At 46.7% G+C, this 20951-nt stretch overlaps 1 protein-coding gene across 1 annotated transcript in view; it reads right to left on the bottom strand.

The window, feature by feature from the left end:
* Positions 1–20951, bottom strand: part of mmp24 (matrix metallopeptidase 24) — a 91347-nt gene that overhangs the window by 22228 nt on the left and 48168 nt on the right. The window contains exons 2-6 of the mRNA XM_087994637.1: positions 20588–20736; positions 12531–12647; positions 8553–8857; positions 2932–3093; positions 1174–1388 (exon numbers count right to left, since the gene is read on the bottom strand). Of these exons, the coding sequence (XP_087850763.1) occupies positions 1174–1388; positions 2932–3093; positions 8553–8857; positions 12531–12647; positions 20588–20736 (948 nt within the window). The remainder of the gene's footprint in view (positions 1–1173; positions 1389–2931; positions 3094–8552; positions 8858–12530; positions 12648–20587; positions 20737–20951) is intronic.

The following is a 20951-nucleotide window of genomic DNA, read 5'->3' as shown; positions in this document are numbered from 1 at the left end:
GTGTGACTGAGTGTGTGACTGAGTGTGTGTGTGCCTGTGTGTGTCTGTGTGTGTGTGACTGTGTGTGTGTCTGTGTGTGTCTCTGTGTGTGTCTGTGACTGTGTGTGTCTGTGTCTGTGTGTGTCTGTCTGTGTCTGTGTCTGTGTGTGTCTGTGTCTGTGTCTGTGTGTGTCTGTCTGTGTCTGTGTGTGTGACTGTGTGTGTGACTGTGTGTGTGACTGTGTGTGACTGTGTGACTGTGTGTGTGACTGTGTGTGACAGTGTGTGTCTGTGTGTGACTGCGTGTGTGACTGAGTGTGTGTGTGCCTGTGTGTGTCTGTGTGTGTGTCTGTGTGTGTCTCTGTGTGTGACTGTGTCTGTGTGTGTCTGTGTATGACTGTATGTGTCAGTGTGTGTGTCTGTGTGTGTGTGTGTGTGTGACTGCGTGTCTGTGTCTGTGTGTGTGTCTATGTCTGTGTGTGTCTATGTCTGTGTGTGTGTGTCTGTGTGTGTGTGTCTGTGTGTGACTGTGTGTCTGTGGTGTCTGTGTGCGTGTCTGTGTGCGTGTCTGTGTGTGTGTCTGTGTGTGTGTCTGTGTGTGTGTCTGTGTGTGTGTCTGTGTGTGTGTCTGTGTGTGTGTCTGTGTGTGTCTGTGTGTGTGTGACTGTGTGTGTGACTGTGTGTGTGACTGTGCGTGTGTCTGTGTGTGTCTGTGCGTGTGTCTGTGCGTGTGTCTGTGCGTGTGTCTGTGCGTGTGTCTGTGTCTGTGCATGTGTCTGTGTCTGTGCGTGTCTGTGTTTGTGTGTGTTTGTGTGTGTCTCTGTGTCTCTGTGTGTCTCTGTGTGTCTCTGTGTGTCTCTGTGTGTCTCTGTGTGTCTCTGTGTGTCTCTGTGTGTGTCTAAATTGATACGGTTCTAATTCCAGGTTTTCAATGTCAACCAGGGTTAGCCACTTGTTTTAAGAATAAAACAAACCGATTATTCTCGGCTCATTAAAACAGTTAACTCGAGTTAAAGTCTCTTACCCTGGACTGTGCGACAGAGGACAAACCACTGGCCATTTTGGTGACTGAAGCCTCACTAATGGTGGGGAAATGGGGCTGGATTGTCAGCACATTCCTCCCTCACAGCCCAAACAATGACCTGAACAAAATTCCTACCTTTTTTAAACTCATGACTATTTCAGAGCACTCACCTTGAAGACAAACATTTCCCCTCGGAACAAAGCCACCGTGTTGAAATGTCCATCGCAAATGTTGGGTTTAGAGCCAGGATAGGAAGGTCTCTCCCCAGAGGGGGGCCGCGGCGGCCGGGATTGTCGGTCATGTTTCCTTTCAGAGGTGGAGTGGATCCTGCGAGCGGAGATGGTCGGCAAGGGCCTTGTGGGTTCCAGGATCTCAGTTGGGGGACCTGATGATCATGAGATGGAGAATCATTGCTGCGATTAAACTACATTGCTAACCGTCTGTCTGTGTCTGTACAAACTTGGAGCAAAGCCAAATCTAATTCCTGTAACTTCAGCCCAGTGACTGATGAAACTCAACTTCAAAACTGGACAGTGAAGTTGGAGTAGCTGTTGGGGGGTTTGTGGCTGAAGATGGGGCGCCGAATAGAAATTCAAGAGCTCAGGCACAGATTTTGTTTTCCAAACCCCTCCCTCTTCAGAGCTTCTCCCCCCCCCCCCCCACACACACACACACAACCTTCTCCCCTGCCTGGCCAGCAATGCCCTCCCCCCAGTTATAGATGGTTAGTTCTTCCTTCTTCTCTGATTGTAGCTATTCAGGAAGTTTGACCACAAATTAATCTGATCTCATTAAAATACAGAACAGGCTTAAGGACTGAATGGCCTCGTTATGTTCTTGTTTTTTTGGGAAGTCTGACACATGGTGTCACAGTGAAGGAGGAGATTTGGACAACAGGGCGACAGTGATTTACAAAGGAAAGGCATTTTCAGGTGGAGAGAAATTGTCAGAGCATCAAGTTCAGAAATAGGTTGAGTCTCTGCAAAAACATCCTCACACAACCCAAGCCACAGACTAGATGTGACAATGGAGAAGGAGAAAGTAAGGACTGCAGATGCTGGAGATCAGAGCTGAAAAATGTGTTGCTGGAAAAGCGCAACATCCAAGGAGCAGGAGAATCGATGTTTCGGGCATAAGCCCTTCTTCAGGAATGAGGAGGGTGTGCCAAGCAGGCTAAGATAAAAGGTAGGGAGGAGGGACTTGGGGGAGGGGCGTTGGGAATGCGATAGGTGGAAGGAGGTTAAGGTGAGGGTGGTAGGCCGGAGAGGGGGTGGGGGTGGGGGTAGGGGCGGGGGCGGAGAGGTCGGGAAGAGGTCGCTTTTCCTCCAGGCGTCGTGTGGTCAGGGTCTGGCGATGGAGGAGGCTTCCTCCATCGCCAGACCATGGCAACACGATGCCTGGAGGAAGAGCGCCTCATCTTCTGCCTAGGAATCCTCCAGCCACAAGGGATGAATGCAGATTTCTCCAGCTTCCTCATTTCCCCTCCCCCCACCTTTTCTCAGTCTCAACCCCCAGATTCAGCACCGCCCTCTTGACATGCAGTCTTCTTCCCGACCTCTCCGCCCCCACCCCCTCTCCGGCCTATCACCCTCACCTTAACCTCCTTCCACCTATCGCATTCCCAACGCCCCTCCCCCAAGTCCCTCCTCCCTACCTTTTATCTTAGCCTGCTTGGCACACCTTCCTCATTCCTGAAGAAGGGCTTATGCCCGAAACATCGATTCTCCTGCTCCTTGGATGCTGCCTGACCTGCTGCACTTTTCCAGCAACACATTTTTCAGTGTCAATGTAGAAACCAGTCACACAGGAGCACAGTGTGATGCCTCCCACAGTCAGTGGGATAGAAATGTCAGTTACAGGGTGGCACATGACACTATAGGTGCAGACTGATGGAGAGAGATGGAAAGGTGAATGTTTAGAATACAAACCATAAATTTTCTGGATGCCCTGTAAATCATCCTGCGGTAGTTTGAAGTTTTCAGTATCCATGTACTGATAAAAGGGAGCCATGATAGCACTGGGATCATTGGAATGTTCTAGGCCTAGGGCGTGGCCTAATTCGTGCACAGCCACCAGGAACAGGTCATTTCCTGTCAAGAAAAGACAATCAGAATTGTTTGAGAATCCATCAGTTTCTAAACGTCTCCAACCCTTCAGAAGAATGGGCTCTGACAAACCTCCTGACTGACTGAGACCACAAACTCTCCTGGGCTGAAAAATGATTTACAGCTACTTTCATTTGATTGGCTGCTCACTATCTGGTCTCCTCCATGTCATGGTGTTCCTCAAATGCAGACTGTCCTGGGGAACACTCCTGCCCAGTCTCTAAAGATGACCATGGTCTTCTATTGGCACCCCAGTTTAATTGACCTCACTCACATAGTGTCCTCGACCACCTTTTCACTGCAGGATCTGAGATACAGGTTCCCAGTTTGACTCCTCACATCACAGCCCTCTGCGCCAACACCACCAATTTCAGGCCTAAAACTCAGACTCCTTCATTTTTAGGACAGCTGCTTTAGTTAATGATTCACCTTCTTTTTGGTTTTGACCAGTCTCCTCATCTGCTTCTTTTCCTATGTGCCAACCCCCCCGCATCCAGCCTATTACAGACCTTCCATCTCCATCTTCCATGTTCCCAGTTCTAGGCTTCTGAAAGTCTGTTTCATCTCTTTAACTTCCCCAATTTTGTTGAAACCTGAAGCTCTCTCCATTGAGAAAGGACAATTGGAGTTAGAGAGGAACAAGATTAAATGATCAGTAGAAAACGAGCAGAGGATGTGAAGAATATTACATACATGTACCAGGATTGGTTCAGGAAGAAATAGTTAAAACTAAAAGCTCCTTGTAGTAATGAGGGTGGATTTGCCGAGAGTGTCAGGAGGATTGGGGGAAATGGATTTAGCTCCAGCCTGTGTTCTGCTGTTTTTCAGACAAGGAGGTGGAGGTAAACAAACATCACAACAGAAATAAACCCTGACCTCACCTCCTTCCAACGAGGTGGCAGCATGCCAAGTCCCCAGGTATCTCCCAGTCAGAGACACACACCTGAGACTATGTGTGACTCACTCTGCCTGGCAACATCACACAAACAAGACTGCAGCTCACTATCTCAGCCAGCACAGCTTCAACTCAGCCAGGCACAATGTGTGCAAATGAGGCACAACCTACCACTTGGATAGAGGGAGGAGATGGGGCTCAGGCAGACAGACAGACTCAGATCAAGAACAAGGACCTTTCCAGAAGCAGCTTCTCTCCACGTTCCCCAAGCCCAAACTCGATAAGGAATGACCACAGCCCCATGTACACTAAGCCCCCGCCATACCACACACACAGTGTACACCCTCCCCTTCAGGCCTATTGAATACACTGATTTGCTGGATCCAGTGCCAGCCATGATCCTGATTGAACCCACTGGTTGCAGTGACCAACCTGAGAAAAAGCCCCTTCTCCCCACTCACTCCCAGAGGAGGTGTCTTGATCGTGAGACAGTCTCACGTTTCGGGGGGGTTTTGGTCGTGATCAGAATTTTGCCGATTATCCACAAATCGAATGCGTTTCACTGATGTGGAGCTTGTGGAGTTGAAGATTTGTTTGGCCGTGGTTAGTGCAGGTGCCCACTCAGCTGATTTGATTAGATTAGATTCCCTATAATGTGGAAACAGGCCATTTGCTCCAACAAGTCCACACTGACCCTCCAAAGAATAACCCACCTAGACCCATTCCCCGGCCCACATTTACCCCTGACTAATGCAACCAACACTATGACCTATTCACTTAACCTGCACATCTTTGGATTGAGAGAGGAAACCAGATCACCCAAAGGAAACCCACACAGACACAGAGAGAACGTGCAAACTCCACACAGACAGTTGCCCAAGGCTGAAATTGAACCCAGGTCCCTGGCGCTGTGAGGCAGCAGTGCTAACCACTGAGCCACCATGCCATCCATTTTGCTAAACTCAGTGAATAAAGCAGACACACCATGCCTGAAAAGTCAATATTTGTTTCACTGTGATTGGGGAATCAGTGGTAGTGTGGGAGCTTTGTTTGGTGTGTGTATTCCATGTATTGCTGTTGGTGTTGAGCTGCTGTCCGGTCCCAGAGTGTACCCAGAGCCCAGTGCAGCCCCTCGATAGGGAGCTGTGCTGTCCCAGAGTTACCCAGGGCCCAGTGCAGCCCATCGATAGGGAGCTGTCCAGTCCCAGAGCGGACCCAGGGCCCAGTGCAGCCTCTCGATAGGGAGCTGTCCTGTCCCAGAGCATACCCAGGGCCCAGTGCAGCCCCTCGATAGGGAGCTGTCCTGTCCCAGAGTTACCCAGGGCCCAGTGCAGCCTCTCGATAGGGAGCTGTCCAGTCCCAGAGCGGACCCAGGGCCCAGTGCAGCCTCTCGATAGGGAGCTGTCCTGTCCCAGAGCATACCCAGGGCCCAGTGCAGCCCCTCGATAGGGAGCTGTCCTGTCCCAGAGTTACCCAGGGCCCAGTGCAGTCCCTCGATAGGGAGTTGTCCTGTCCCAGAGTTACCCAGGGCCCAGTGCAGCCTCTCAATAGGGAGCTGTCCTGTCCCAGAGCATACCCAGGGTCCAGTGCAGCCCCTCAATAGGGAGCTGTCCTGTCCCAGAGCATACCCAGGGTCCAGTGCAGCCCCTCGATAGGGAGCTGTCCTGTCCCAGAGTTACCCAGGGCCCAGTGCAGCCCCTCGATAGGGAGCTGTCCTGTCCCAGAGTTACCCAGGGCCCAGTGCAGTCCCTCAATAGGGAGCTGTCCTGTCCCAGAGTTACCCAGGGCCCAGTGTAGCCTCTCGATAGGGAGCTGTCCTGTCCCAAAGTTACCCAGGGCCCAGTGTAGCCTCTCGATAGGGAGCTGTCCTGTCCCAGAGCCCAGTGCAGCCCCTCGATAGGGAGCTGTCCTGTCCCAGAGTTACCCAGGGCCCAGTGCAGCCTCTCGATAGGGAGCTGTCCAGTCCCAGAGCATACCCAGGGCCCAGTGCAGCCTCTCGATAGGGAGCTGTCCTGTCCCAGAGTTACCCAGGGCCCAGTGCAGCCTCTCGATAGGGAGCTGTGTGTTTTTGCGGATTCCCAGCTGGTGCCCAGGCCACAGCTTTATTTTTAATGATGATGTCACTCAGCATTATTCCTCTCAGTCTCTCTAAAAACAACACTGAATTACTGCTCTGAATTCTGGTCGAATTTCAGTCCGTATTTCTCTCTGTTCTTCCGTTAATGTGTTTATGGAATATTTTTTGTTTAAGCTATTAGCAGCAATGACATCATCGGTGGAGCAGCCGAAGTCAACAATTAAAGCAGCAAGATATGAGAAACCTCACCCCCCCGTGCCCCCCCACACACACAAGCGGCCCCACCCCACACATACACACGCGCTCCACCCACACCCTGCCCTCACCCCCCAACCCCACACACACCCTGCCCCCCACACACACTCACAGAGCCAATGCAGCACCCAGGTCCATCCCCCGACCTGCATTAACCAAATCTTTATCTCCACAAACTCCACCTCAATGAAATGGATTAGATTTGGAGTTTGTTAATAATCGGCAAAATCCTGATCATGACCAAAACCCCCCACAATGTGAGACTGTCTCCCGATCAAAACGAGTGGCAAGTGGGGAGAAGGGGCTCTTTCTCAGGTTGATCACTATAACCAGTGGGTTCTATCAGGATCAAGGCTGGCACTGTAACTGTTTGCAATTTGTATATATTAGTGACTTAGAGGAAGGAAGTGAATGTACTGCAGCCAAATTTACAGATGTCATGAAAACACAGGTTGTGAGAGCGATACTAGCAGTTTACAAAGAAATTAATAGTTTGAGAAAGTGGACAAAAGTTAGCAAATAGAATATAATTTGGGAAAATATGAAGTTGTTCATTTTGGAAGGGAAACAAAAAAATACTATTATTTAAACAGAAAGAAATTGCAGAAAGCTGTAACACAAAGGGACTTCAGGGGACTTGTGCATGACAAAGGGAAAGCCACAGGGTGCAGCAAGTAGTCAGGAAGGCTCATGGAATGTTGGTCTTTATTTGAAGGTCAGGGTGGAGTATAAGAGTAGGAAAGTCTTACTGCAAGTGTACAAGATGCTGGTGAGACCATATCTCGAGTACTGTGAGCAACTTTGGTCTCCTTATTTGAGGAAAGGTATTGGTTCATTGGAGACAGTTCAGAGAAGGTTCATTAGGATGCTACCCGGTGTGGACGTTTTGTCTTATGAGCAAAGATTAAACAGGTTGGGACTTTACTCATTGGAGCTTAGAAGAATGAGAGGTGATCTCATTGAAACATGCTGGACCCTTAAGGGGTTTGACAGGGTCAATGCTGAGAGGGTGTTTCCCCTCATGACAGAGTCTAGGACCAGAGGACACAGTCTCAGAATAAAGGGGCATCAATTTAAGACTGAGATGAAGGGGAACTTCTTCCCTCAGAGGGTTGGGAGACTTTGGAACTCCTTACCAAAGACAGCTGTGGGGGCAGAGACTTTGTGTACATTTAAGGCTGAGAGAAAAATTGTTGATCAGTCGGGGAATCAAGGGTTATGGGAAAAGGGCAGGAAAGTGGACGTGAGGAGTGTTGGATCAGCCATTGATCCTATTGAATGGCAAAGTTGGCACGAAGGGCTGAAAGGCCTCCTCCTATTCCTTATGGTACTTAAAATTATAGAAGAGTTAGATATGGAAGATGGAGAGAAAATGTTACTATCTGGAGTATTAAACGAGAACACATCACTACAAGGTGGTGATATATAAACTCAGTCAGGATTGTCTTTATCCAGAGAGTGAACAGAATTGGGACTGGGTCCCACAGGAAATCATTGAGGAGAATCAGGTTGGCATACTTCAGGAGAAGCTGGAGATACAGGCGGGGAAGAGGGGAGGAACAGAAGAGGAGGCTGGAAGGGGGCTGCTGCACAGCAGGAACTCAGTTCAACTGGCTCATTTGCTGCTGTCAACTTGTTGTAACTCAATCACAGGCTGTCTCTGAATCTGTCTTGACATTTTTAGAATCGAAATTTGAAATCAAGATTAAAACTATTGAGTTTGCAAGCGATGGGAGGCGGGAACATTTTCCCAAGTCTCTGAGACCTGTCATTCCTTTACTCCAGTCACCAATAACATGGTGCTGGCTGGAATTAAAAGGAAGTTTGCATTTAATGAATGAAGCACATCTCGTTGTCCTCTCCCTGCTCTGAAACATAGCATCAAGTTTGAGCTTTAGCTAATGTTGGACCAGCTCTCTGGTACATAATGGATGGGAGGATGTTCCTCAATCCGTTCTCTTATACTTGACTCAATCACTCATGATGAAGGAACACAGGTTCCTGTGTTTCCTATGAATGAAGACAAAGCCCAATGTATGTTGACATGACATACAATGGATTTATCTGGGCATGACTTACAACGGGTTTATCTGGGCATGACTTACAATGGGTTTATGTGTATAGCCTTTTGCATCATTTGGTGCACATCTTGTGATTTGTTCATCATTTGAATACAATCGCTCAGTGTAACAAGGAGTTAAATGAACGAGTACTCACCATCGTGATTGGAATTGCCCAATGTCCAGGGTTCGTCTGAGTCAAAATGAGTATCACCTCCAATTCCTGGCCCTGGGAAGTAAGCATGTGCCAAGAATCCACCTTCTCCATCAAACGGGGAGCTGTCGCCATGGAAACCAGAGGCAAAGAAAATCATAATGTCCGCTTCCTTTCTGTTACTCTTAATCTCATGATAAGGAATTTCCTCAAAGGTCAATGGGGTGACCTTCTGCCAGACATCAAATGCTCGGCGAATGGCTCTCCGAGTTTCGTACTCTCCCACCTTTGGGGTGTAGTTGTGAATGCTGGTTGAGAAAGGAACAAACGATTCATTGGAAGCAGATTTTTTAAAAAATTAAACCTTCACAAAACTGATTCCAGCATCGTTAACACAGTCCAGCAACTATCACCTGACCATCCCACCCCACTCCACTGACAGGGACACAAACTGAGCCCAAAGATTCAGCTGAGAAATTACAACTCTGCTGACACTTTAAAGAATATTTTTGTAATACCCAACCATCACTGGCTGTGACCAAGATTAAGTTAATCCGCTGTACAAACAGCTGACTCCGCGAAATCTATCTTTGGCCAATAGGTAGAGGGAGTTCTGGCCCTTACAGACAAAGGTTTCAGAGAGTTGTCACAAACTGGGCACTGTATTAATTATAATATTTAATAACAAATGATAGGAGCCAATTTCTTAGTCAACAGTTTCTACAAACACCACGAAAGAATAACTGACATAACATCAGATGACCTGACCGAAATCAATACTTGATTTAAGAACACACCAAGCCCCAGTGAACACTGACCTAACTGGAGACAGAGGGAAACGAACCTTCCAGCTCAGCCAGCAAACCTACATCCAGAACCTCAACCTGAGCTACAAATCTTCTCAAAACTCACTGACAGACAAAGCTCCATCAAACCCACTGTTGTTACTCATTTGATAAGGACAGACAGTGGGAGACCTCGGGGGTGGGGGGAGTGAAAAGGACACACTGCAGTTTATGAGGGGCTATCAGCTGTACCCTATTGGAATGGTCACCATTATGGTGTGGGTCGTGGTGAGACACAGGATATGAAGGGAACTTTGACAAAATGGTGAAGATTCTGCTCAGGATTTTCCTCAGTAGCAGGGGAAGTCGTTGCCTGGGATATGTCAATGGGTTCCAATGAAAAGTCTCTGAAAATCACTGCCAACTTTCTTTCTGTCAGCTGTGACTCCAGCCAGAGGAATGTTTCTTCAGCTTCTCTGACCTCAACCTCCCTGGGCTTCAGTCTTTGCCACAAACTCCATTCCCTTACTTGTGACTCCCTCTCTATCCCTAATGACTACACCTGGACCAGACTATTCCCAACCAGGTCAGTGTAAAAACAACAATCTCTCCCTCAATGTCAGCAAAACGAAGGAGCTGGTCATCGACTTCAGGAAGTGTAGTGGACATGCCCCTGTCTGGATCAACGTTGCTGAGATGGAGGTGGTTGAGAGCTTCAAGCTCCTAGGAGTAAATATCCCCAACAATCTGTCCTGGTCCATCCACATTGATGCTCTGGTCAGGAAAACACACCAACGCCTCTACCTCTTCAGAAGGCTAAGGAAATTCAGAATGTCCACAAATACTCTTACCAATTTTTATAGATACACCATAGAAAGCATCCTATCCAAGTGCATCACAGCTTGGTTCGGCAACTGTTCTGCCAAAGAGTCTAGACATTACACACCCCAGTCCATCAAACAAACCACCCTTCCATCCACTGACTCTGTTTACACTTCCCGCTGATCATATTGGCTGCCTTCCAGAGGCAAAGACATCTCCCTTCCCGGTTATATTCCCTTTCACCCTCTTCCATCAGGCAGAAGGTACAACAGTTTGAAAACACGTACCAACATATTTAAGAATAGTTTCTTCCCTGCTGTTACCAGATTTATGAATGGACCTCTTGTATCTTTCTCTGCACCTTCTCTGTAGCTGTAACACTATATTCTGCATTCTGTTCTATTACCCTGAGGTACGTTTATGAAGTATGGTTTGTCTGGTACACGCAAAACAATACTTTTCACTGTATCTCTGTACACGTGACAATAATAAATCAAATCATATCAAATACTGTTTGACTTGGAGATGAGAGCTACACTCTGCCACTAAGATCACTTTGTGGACCATTCAGCCCCTCGAATCTGCTCCACCAGTCAGTAAATTCTTAACCAATCTGATTATGGCCTCAACTCGTCTCCTGTCAGCCCCCACACGCCATGATTCCCCTCGATAGAGATTGAATATATTCAAGGCTGGGGTAGACAAAGACCCATTCTCTGTTGCTCTCTTAAAAAAAATGAATTCCACACGGCAACAGCTCCCAGAGGAGAATTTCTCCTCATTTCTGTCAAATCTGGGAGACCATTATTTTTAATTTGTACCTCCTGGATCTGGATTCTCTGAAAAGGGAAATGTCCTCTCAGTAATCACCGAACCAAGCCCTAAACTTCTCGAACATTGCTCAAGTGTGCTCCTCTCTCAGCCAATCTGCTCATCACTAACCTCTCAAACCTCACTATTTCACACACTTCCATGTTCTACTACCATAAACCTGGGCCATTGCCCCCAGATCCAACCTCACATCCATCATCCCAGCACCCACTGATCTGAGCTTCCTGTTGCACAATGCCGCAAATTTTATCTTTGTTTTAAAAGCCTTCATCACCTCATCGTTTCCTCTCTGGTAACCTCCCACAGCCCTTTAAACCTCTGAGATCTCAGCACTCATCTCATCTGGGCTATTGAGGCCCCATTGAACTGCTGGACCAGGTGGAGGCTGAGGCTAAGCCTGAGGCCTTGGAAGCTTCTTCCTAAATCTCTCAACTTCACTCCCCTCCTTCAGGATGCTCCTGCAAATCACTTTGTTCAAGCAGTTGGACCTCTGTCCTAATGTCTCCTGAGCAGATGTGTTATTATGGTGGTGATGGGTTCTCATGTTAATAGCTGAAAATGTGTTGCTGGAAAAGCGCAGCAGGTCAGGCATCATCCAAGGAACAGGAGAATCGACGTTTCGGGCATAAGCCTGAAGAAGGGCTTATGCCCGAAACGTCGATTCTCCTGTTCCTTGGATGATGCCTGACCTGCTGCGCTTTTCCAGCAACACATTTTCAGCTCTGATCTCCAGCATCTGCAGTCCTCATTTTCTCCTCTCATGCTAATAGAGCTGTTATTCCCAAACTATAGCCCTATTGGAACACCATGTCGAAATGCTATTCATCTCCTCTATCACTGACACTCAGTAGCAGCAGTGTGTACTATCAACAAGATGCACTGCAGAAATTCACCAATGATCCTCAGACAGCACCTTCCAAACCCACGACCACTTCCATCTAGAAGGACAAGGGCAGCAGATACATGGGAACACCACCCCTGCAGGTTCCCCTCCAAGCCACTCACTATACCTGACTTGGAAATATATCGCTGTCCCTTCACTGTCACTGGGTCAAAATCCTGAATTCGCTCCCTAAGGGCATTGTGGGTCTACCCTACAGCAAATGAACTGCAGTGGTTCAAGAAGGCAGTTCACCCCCACCTTCCCAAAGGGCAACTAGGGATGGGCAATAAATCCTAGGCCCAGCCAGTGACACCCAAATCCCATAAATGAATTCAAGAAAAAGGATGTAACATTACAACTAAAGGGTGTTATAATTACAAATGACTGACCAGATTTACCAACTTTCTCACAATTAAAATTCCATAATGGCCAATGAAAATGATTGCTTAAGTTCAACTTGATTTTCCTTTAATGGTTGACTTTTCCCAGAGGCTGGGTGACTCTGTAGACTGGATCATGTTTAATGTCTCATTTTGAAACACTTGTTCTGTGTCACAGGAAACAATTTCCTTTTGGAAATCACTGTGTGGTGGAGCTAAGCCTGTGACCCAGAGAAGGAGCAGCAAACCTCAGATTGGCATTGGGTGGAGGGGCCTGTACCTGTAGGTGATGTGCTTCTGCCTCCATTTCTGGCCAGTGAGTGCATAGCGTTTACTCCTCTGTCTGCGAGTGACCCGAGGCTGATCGGGGACACCGCACCGAGGTTTCTTCATCCACCTAACAGTGAGAAAAGGAAGTTAGTACAGGAATACTCCGCTTCCAACCAGGATCAACTCACTCACTGCTTTCCGAACCACCACCTCAAACAAATTCCTCTCTCAATTTTCCCGTGCACCTGGCATTGACAGAGGGCCTACCTATAACGTGCACCCCACTTGGTCAGCCCCTGGTGGGGCAGCACCATACTCACAGTGACCCACCCCTCACCCTAAGGGGTACAGGACCCCATCCTCCCACTCACTAATTGTTGAAATGTGTGCGTCTCTGGTTTAAGGGATGAAACTGGGGTTTAATGCAATGTCAATGTGGGGAGGCAACAATGTTTGAGAAATCTCCTGTAATTTAATATCAGACAAGTGCAATTTCTCATTTGCTGTTCAGGAGGCCATTCAGTCCACTGTGTCTGTCAGCACTCCTATCCCAGCCATCATTCTGTATCTGCTTCCACTGCAAATATTTATTTAACTTTCCCTCAAACAATGCAATTGTCTCTCCCTTGGGGGAGGCAATACTTTGTGGTAATGTCACTGTTCCCAGTAATCCAGAATCCCAAGCCAATGAAGGTGGGCATCAAAACCCACCAAGAAAAATGGTATTATTTAAATTTAACAAAAATCAGGAATTAAAAGCTTTGTTCATGTAATCATTAAAAAAAAAGACTCTGATCTGGGCCACAAATGTTCTTTAGGGAAGGACATCCTCTGCCCTTACTACCCACATTGATAAGATCCCAGTTAGGAGATCAGTGAGCAAAATTAGGGCACATGATATTGGGGGCAAAATATTGACTTGGATTGAAATTAGCTGGCTGACAGGAAGCCAAGAGTAGTGATAAACGGGTCCCTTTCGGAATGGCAGGTGGTGACCAGTGGGGTACCACGAGGTTCGGTGCTGGGACCGCAGCTGTTTACAATGTATATTAATGATATAGATGAAGGTATTAAAAGTAATATCAGCAAATTTGCTGATGACACAAAGCTGGGTGGCAGGGTGAAATGTGAGGAAGATGTTATGAGAATACAGGGTGACTTGGACAGGCTAGGTGGGTGGACGGATGCATGGCAGATGCAGTTTAATGTGGATAAATGTGTAGTTATCCACTTTGGTGGCAAGTACAGGAAGGCAGATTACTATCTAAATGGAGTCAAGTTAGGTAAAGGAGAAGTACAATGAGATCTAGATGTTCTTGTATATTAGTCAATGAAAGCAAGCATGCAGGTACAGCAGGCAGTGAAGAAAGCTAATGGCACGCTAGCCTTCATAACAAGAGGGATTGAGTATAGAAGCAAAGAGGTCTCACCAGTGACCTGGAGTATTGTGTGCAGTTTTGGTCTCCAAATTTGAGGAAGGATATTCTGGCTATTGAGGGAGTGCGGCGTAGATTCACGAGGTCAATTCCCAGAATGGTGGGACTATCATATGTTGAAAGATTGGAGCGACTTGTATACCCTTGAGTTTAGAAGGCTGAGAGGGGATCTGATTGAGACGTATAAGATTATTAAAGGATTGGACACTCTGGAGGCAGGAAGCATGTTTCCGCTGATGGGTGAGTCCCGAACCACAGGACACAGCTTAAAAATAAGGGGTAGGCCATTTAGAACAGAGTTGAGGAGAAACTCCTTCACCCAGAGCGTGGTGGCTGTGTGGAATGCTCTGACCCAGAGGGCAGTGGAGGCCAAGTCTCCTGATACTTTCAAGAAAGAGATGGATAGAGCTCTTAAGGACAGTGGAATCAAGGGTTATGGGGATAAGACAGGAACAGGATACTGATTGTGGATGATCAGCCATGACATAATGAATGGTTGTGCTGGCTCGAAGGGCCGAATGGTCTACTCCTGCACCTATTGTCCATTGTCTATTGTCTACCTGTGACTCCAGACCCACAGCAATGGTACCAACTCTTAATAGTTAGGGATAACGGCAATAATTGCTGGCCCAGCTAGTGATGTCCGTATAGCAGGAATGCATTAAAAAGATTCTAAATACTCCTCCCCTTAACCATCCTTTCATTTTTGATGTGTATCAAACTTTATTCTATGACAATGTTAATATTCAGTGCTAATCCTTTCCCATTTTCTCTTTAATTTTCCTATTTCTAGAAGAACCTCAAATGGAGAGTGTTGCTGCAACAGAAGGGGAATGTGGAACAGGTGTTGTGGGCAAATAGTAGATTATAATAAGAAAGTTTTTTAATTTTTAAAGGTTCCTACATCAGTGACTATGTTTATTGGTTGTAACAGACTGTTAAACATCCTGCAATCGTGGTCAGTGCGATTAACACAGGGCTTTCTTTAGTTTTGAATTTAGTTTGAATCTAATGGTCCACAGAACCTTGCTCCTTTCATGTGCCACGTGTCCACCCAATGGGAATTCTGCCACCCATTTCATATTTGATTATTTATTTGCATTTGTTCTTGTGATATATCACTGACCAGGTTTTGAAGAGGTAAATGTTAAGACTTGGTCAAGAACCATTGGATAAAGAAGGAAAGTTTTCAGAATTGGGACCCACTGACTGCTTGGAAGTTATAGGTAAAAACAATGACTGCAGATGATGGAAACCAGATTTTGGATGAGTGGTGCTGGAAGAGCACAGCAATTCAGGCAGCATCCAAGGAGCAGCAAAATCGTTATGAGGCAGTTATTGAGAGTGAAGCCGGGGAGAAGAGGCTGCTGTCTCTTTGTTGGCTTTACAAAGCTGCAAAGGGGGATGGTGAGTTTGATGATCAAAATATGTTTGACAGTAGTATCACATCAGACTTGAGAGATAGCGCAGAGACCATCTGGGGAGGCTATGGCCTAGTGGTATTATTGCCGGACTGTTAATTTAAAGTCTAGATCAGAGTGATGCTGGAAAGGCACAGCAGGTCAGGCAGCATCCGAGGAGCAGGAAAATCGACGTTTCAGGCAGGAGCCCTTCATCAGGAATGAGATTGGGAGCCTCCAGGGTGAAAAGATAAATAGGAGGGTGTGGGGCTGAGGAGAAGGTAGCTAAGAGTGCAGTAGGTGGATAGAGGTGGAGATAAAGGTGATAGGTCCTGATTACATTCCAGGGACCCAAATTCAAATCTTACCACAGCTGGTGGCAAATTTTGAATTCAATAAAAATCTGAAATTAAGACTCTAATGATGACCATGTATCCTTTGCTGATTGTTGGAAAAACTCATCTGGTTGACTAATGTCTTTTAGGGAAGGAAATCTGCCATCTTTACCTGGTCTGGTCTACATGTGACTCCACACCCACAGCAATGTGGCTGACTCTTAACTGCCCTTTGGGCAATTAGGGATGGGCAATAAATGCTGCCTGGCCAGTGACGCCCTCATCCCCGTGAATGAATAGAGGAAAAACACAATGGGTGGAAAGGGCTCCTAACCGCTTGGAGATTGTGATTAGTCTGATGAGCAAAACTGAAGCCTACGGGTGTAAAGAGAATGGAAACCTGAATATGGAGTTGGCAAAGGGACAGAAAGCAGAGATTTACAATGAATGGTTATTTCTCAGAGTGGAGGGAAGTCTCAGAGGCTGCAGTTACATTGCTGCTTGTTTTGATATCTTTGCCTGGATTTGGATATATGGGGTATCGTTTCACAGTTTGTAGTTGATATACAAATCTGAAATGTAGTAAACAGTGAGGGGAAGAGTAGCAGATTCCAGGGAACACAAACCGGCTGGTGAAATGGACAGACACAGCAGGTGGAACTAACAGAGTGAAGTGCAGACGGATTCATTTTGGTTGCAAGACAAGAGACAATATAAACCAAAAGTTACACTTGTAAAGATAGAGCAGAAACAGACCAGGAGGTGAACACACCCGAATGCCTGAGGACAGGTTGAGAAGGTGGTGAAAAATGATTATGGGATCCTTCCATTTTTAAAGTGAGGCACAGAGTAAAAAAAATATAATTTTAAACCATTACAAACCCGGGAACAAAAACAGAAATTGCTGGAAAATCTCAGCAGGTCTGGCAGCATCTCTGGACATAAAACAGAATTAATGTTTCAGGTCCAGCAACCATTCTTCATAACCAGTTCTGAGGAAGGGTCATTGCACCTGAAATGTTAACTCTGATTTCTCTCCACGGATGCTGCCGGACCAGCTGAGATTGTCCAGCAATTTCTGTTTTTGTTTCAGCTTTCCAGCATCTGCAGACCTTTCAGTTTATGTGTCTAGTGCTTTACAAACCCTGGTTAGGCCAGTGTTCAGTGAGTAAAGGTGTCAGGCTCTCTAACAAGCTGCAAGGAGGGTTTTATTCCAATGGAAGCAGGAATGAGCTATTTTAATTACAGAGACTGAGGAGGTTGGGATTATACTCTGTAAAGCAGAGACAGTGAGTTCTGAGTTGACAGTTGACACAGGATAAAGAGGAAACTACATAAATAACTGAAAGAGAAATGTTTTGTAGTAAAATATTGGGGTTTATTTATTATTATTTGTTCATAGGATGAGGGCATCACTGGTTAGGCAGCATTTATTGCCCATTCTTAATTACCCAGGGGGTAGTTAAGAGTCAACCACATTGTTGTGGGTCTGGAGTCACATATAGGCCAGACAAGTGATGGGCTTGTTAGTGGGTGAACATTTTGGTGATGGTGACCACAATTCTGTGACTTTCACCTTGGTTATGGAGAGAGATAGGTGCGTGCAACAGGGTAGGTTTTACAATTGGGGGAAGGGTAATTACGATGCTGTAAGACAGGATCTGAGGAGCATAAGTTGGGAGCATAGGCTATCAGGAAAGGATGTCGTGGAAATGTGGAACTTTTTCAAGGAACAGATACGACGTGTCCTTGATATGTATGTACCTGTCAGGCAGGAAAGAGATGGTCGTGTGAGGGAACCTTGGTTGACGAGGGAGGTTGAATGTCTTGTAAAGTGGAAGGAGGAGGCTTACATAAGGTTGAGGAAACAGGGTTCAGACAGAGCATTGGAGGGATACAGGATAGCCAGAAGGGACCTGAAGAAAGGGATTAGGAGAGCTAAGAGAGGGCATGAAAAATCTTTGGCGGATAGGATCAAGGATAACCCCAAGGCATTTTATGCGTATGTGAGAAACATGAGAATGATGAGAACGAGGGTAGGTCCGATCAAGGACAGTAGTGGGAGACTGTGTATTGAGTCGGAAGAGATAGGAGAGGTCTTGAATGAGTACTGTTCTTCAGTATTTATGAACGAGAGGGACCGTATTGTTGAAGAGGAGAGTGTGAAACGGACTGGTAAGCTAGAGGAGATACTTGTTAGGAAGGAAGATGTGTTGGACATTTTGAACAACTTGAGGATAGACAAGTCCCCCGGGCCTGACGGGATATATCCTAGGATTATGTGGGAAGTAAGAGAGGAAATTGCAGTACCGTTGGCAATGATCTTTTCGTCTTCACTGTCAACGGGGGTGGTACCAGGGGACTGGAGAGTGGCGAATGTTGTGCCCTTCAAAAAAGGGAATAGGGATAACCCCGGGAATTACAGGCCAGTTAGTCTTACTTCGGTGGTAGGCAAAGTAATGGAAAGGGTACTGAGGGATAGGATTTATGAGTATCTGGAAAGACACTGCTTGATTAGGGACAGCCAGCACGGATTTGTGAAGGGTAGATCTTGCCTTACAAGTCTTATTGAATTCTTTGAGGAGGTGACCAAGCATGTGGATGACGGTAGAGCAGTGGATGTAGTATACATGGATTTTAGTAAGGCATTTGATAAGGTTCCCCATGGTAGGCTTATGCAGAAAGTCAGGAGGCATGGGATAGTGGGAAATGTGGCCAATTGGATAAAAAATTGGCTAACCGGTCAAAGTCAGAGAGTGGTGGTAGATGGCAAATATTCAGCCTGGAGCCCAGTTACAAGTGGAGTTCCGCAGGGATCAGTTCTGGGTCCTCTGCTGTTTGTAATTTTTATTAATGACTTGGATGAGGGAGTCGAAGGGTGGGTCAGTAAATTTGCAGACGATACAAAGATTGGTGGAGTTGTGGATAGTGAGGAGGGCTGTTGTTGGCTGCAAAGAGACTTAGATATGATGCAGAGCTGGGCTGAGGAGTGGCAGATGGAGTTCAACCCTGCCAAATGTGAGGTTGTCCATTTTGGAAGGACAAATAAGAATGCGGAATACAGGGTTAACGGTAGGGTTCTTAGTGAGGTGGAGGAACAGAGGGATCTTGGGGTGTATGTTCATAGATCTTTGAAAGTTGCCACTCAGGTGGATAGAGCTTGTAAGAAGGCCTATGGTGTATTAGCGTTCATTAGCAGAGGGATTGAATTCAAGAGTCGTGAAGTGATGTTGCAACTGTACAGGACTTTGGTGAGGCCACATTTGGAGTACTGTGTGCAGTTCTGGTCGCCTCACTTTAGGAAAGATGTGGAAGCTTTGGAGAGGTTGCAGAGGAGATTTACCAGGATGTTGCCTGGAATGGAGAATAGATCATACGAGGATAGGTTGAGAGTGCTAGGCCTTTTCTCATTGGAACGGCGAAGGATGAGGGGTGACTTGATAGAGGTTTACAAGATGATCAGGGGAAAAGATAGAGTAGACAGTCAGAAACTTTTTCCCCGGGTGCAACAGAGTGTTACAAGGGGACATAAATTTAAGGTGAAGGGTGGAAGGTATAGGGGAGATGTCAGGGGTGGGTTCTTTACCCAGAGAGTGGTGGGGGCATGGAATGCGCTGCCTGTGGGAGTGGTAGAGTCAGAATCTTTGGTGACCTTTAAGCGGCAATTGGATAGGTACATGGATGGGTGCTTAAGGTAGGACAAATGTTCGGCACAACATCATGGGCCGAAGGGCCTGTTCTATGCTGTATTGTTCTATGTTCTACTAGGTAAAGATGGCAGATTTCCTTCCCTAAAGGACATTAGTGAACCAGATGAGTTTTTCCAACAATCAGCAAAGGATACATGGTTATCATTAAATCCCTAATTCCAGGCTTTTAAAAAATTGAATACAAATTCCTCCATTTGCCATGGTGGGATTTGAACCCAGATCCCTGAACATCACCTGGGTCTCTGGATTAACACTCCAGCAATAATACCTCTAGGCCATTGCCTCCCCTAGTGGGGTAGTGGAACTAATCAGAAAACCCAGCACTGACAATAGGCTGAATAGCCTTTTTGTGTATTGGGCCATACAATGGCTGACAGCACCTTGCCAACCCCAGAAGGCAGCTTTCTGTTCTGTTCATTCAGAACCACATCATGTCAGTTGGTGAATTAGGCTGCTTCTACTTTGGTCCCTTCATCTTTCACTCTTTGTCCTCGAACTGAGCAAGTGGCAGTAGATGCTGGCTCAGTTGTTAATTTTAAATCGGAGATAAATTTTTGTTTAGCAAAAGCCTTAAGGGATATGGAACAAAGGTAGGTCTATGGAGTTAGGCCACAGATCAGCCATGTGCTTATTGATTGGTTGGTCAGGCTGGAGGGGTTGAATGTCCTACTCCTATCACAGGATAGAATCCCTTTAGTGTGGAAGCAGGCTCTTTGGCCCATCAAGTCCATACCACCCATCTAACGAGCATCCCAACCAGACCCACCTCCGACCTGTAATCCTGCATTTCCCGTGGCCAATCTACCCTAACCTCCTTGTCTTTATACTGTGAGAGGGAACCGGACTACCCGAAGGAGACCCACGCAGACACGGGGAGAATGTGCAAACTTCACACAGACAGTCGCCTGATGCTGGAATTGAACCCAGGTCCCTGGCACAGTGAGCCACCGTGCTGCCTCCATTCCTGGAATTAAAGAGCTATCCAAAGGGTGAATGCAGTTCAGAATCTTTCATGCAAGCAGTACATCAGGGCCAGTTGCCATGCTCCTATCTGTCATCTTCTGCTTCCTCTGTGCCTCAAGCAGCTGTGACAGGTCCCAAACTCAGTGTTGCCCTTGTACAACAACTCGGTATGTCTGAGTGAACATTGTCTCGGCTGGACAGCGAGGAGATCGGTCAGACTTACTCTACGGTGGTCTCATCCAGTACTCCTGTGACGGGGAGCCTGTAGAATCGCTGCATTGCTGCAATAGCAGCTTGCATAGAATGGGCAGAACGCACAGCCGAAGTACGGATGTCGCCGGGAAGGAAATAACCATAGGTCTTCAACCAATTCTGCAAAGACAGAACAAACATTACCTCAAATTTGTCTTTATAAAACTGGAGATAAGCAGCACAATATGAACCCTTCTTTGAGGCAGCTCCTGGACTGTATAGCACCCAATCCCGAAAGCTCAAGACAGTCTGGGTTCTGTGCAGGGATTCAGTGACAAGGTCAGACGTCACATGACACCAGGTTATAGTTCAACAGGTTTATTTGAAATCACAAG

This window comes from Chiloscyllium plagiosum, unplaced genomic scaffold (assembly GCF_037043375.1).
Source record: "Chiloscyllium plagiosum isolate Xiang-an unplaced genomic scaffold, Cpla_swu_hap1 HiC_scaffold_15, whole genome shotgun sequence".
In the NCBI taxonomy this organism is placed as follows: domain Eukaryota; kingdom Metazoa; phylum Chordata; class Chondrichthyes; order Orectolobiformes; family Hemiscylliidae; genus Chiloscyllium; species Chiloscyllium plagiosum.
This window is presented reverse-complemented; position numbering and strand designations above follow the sequence as displayed.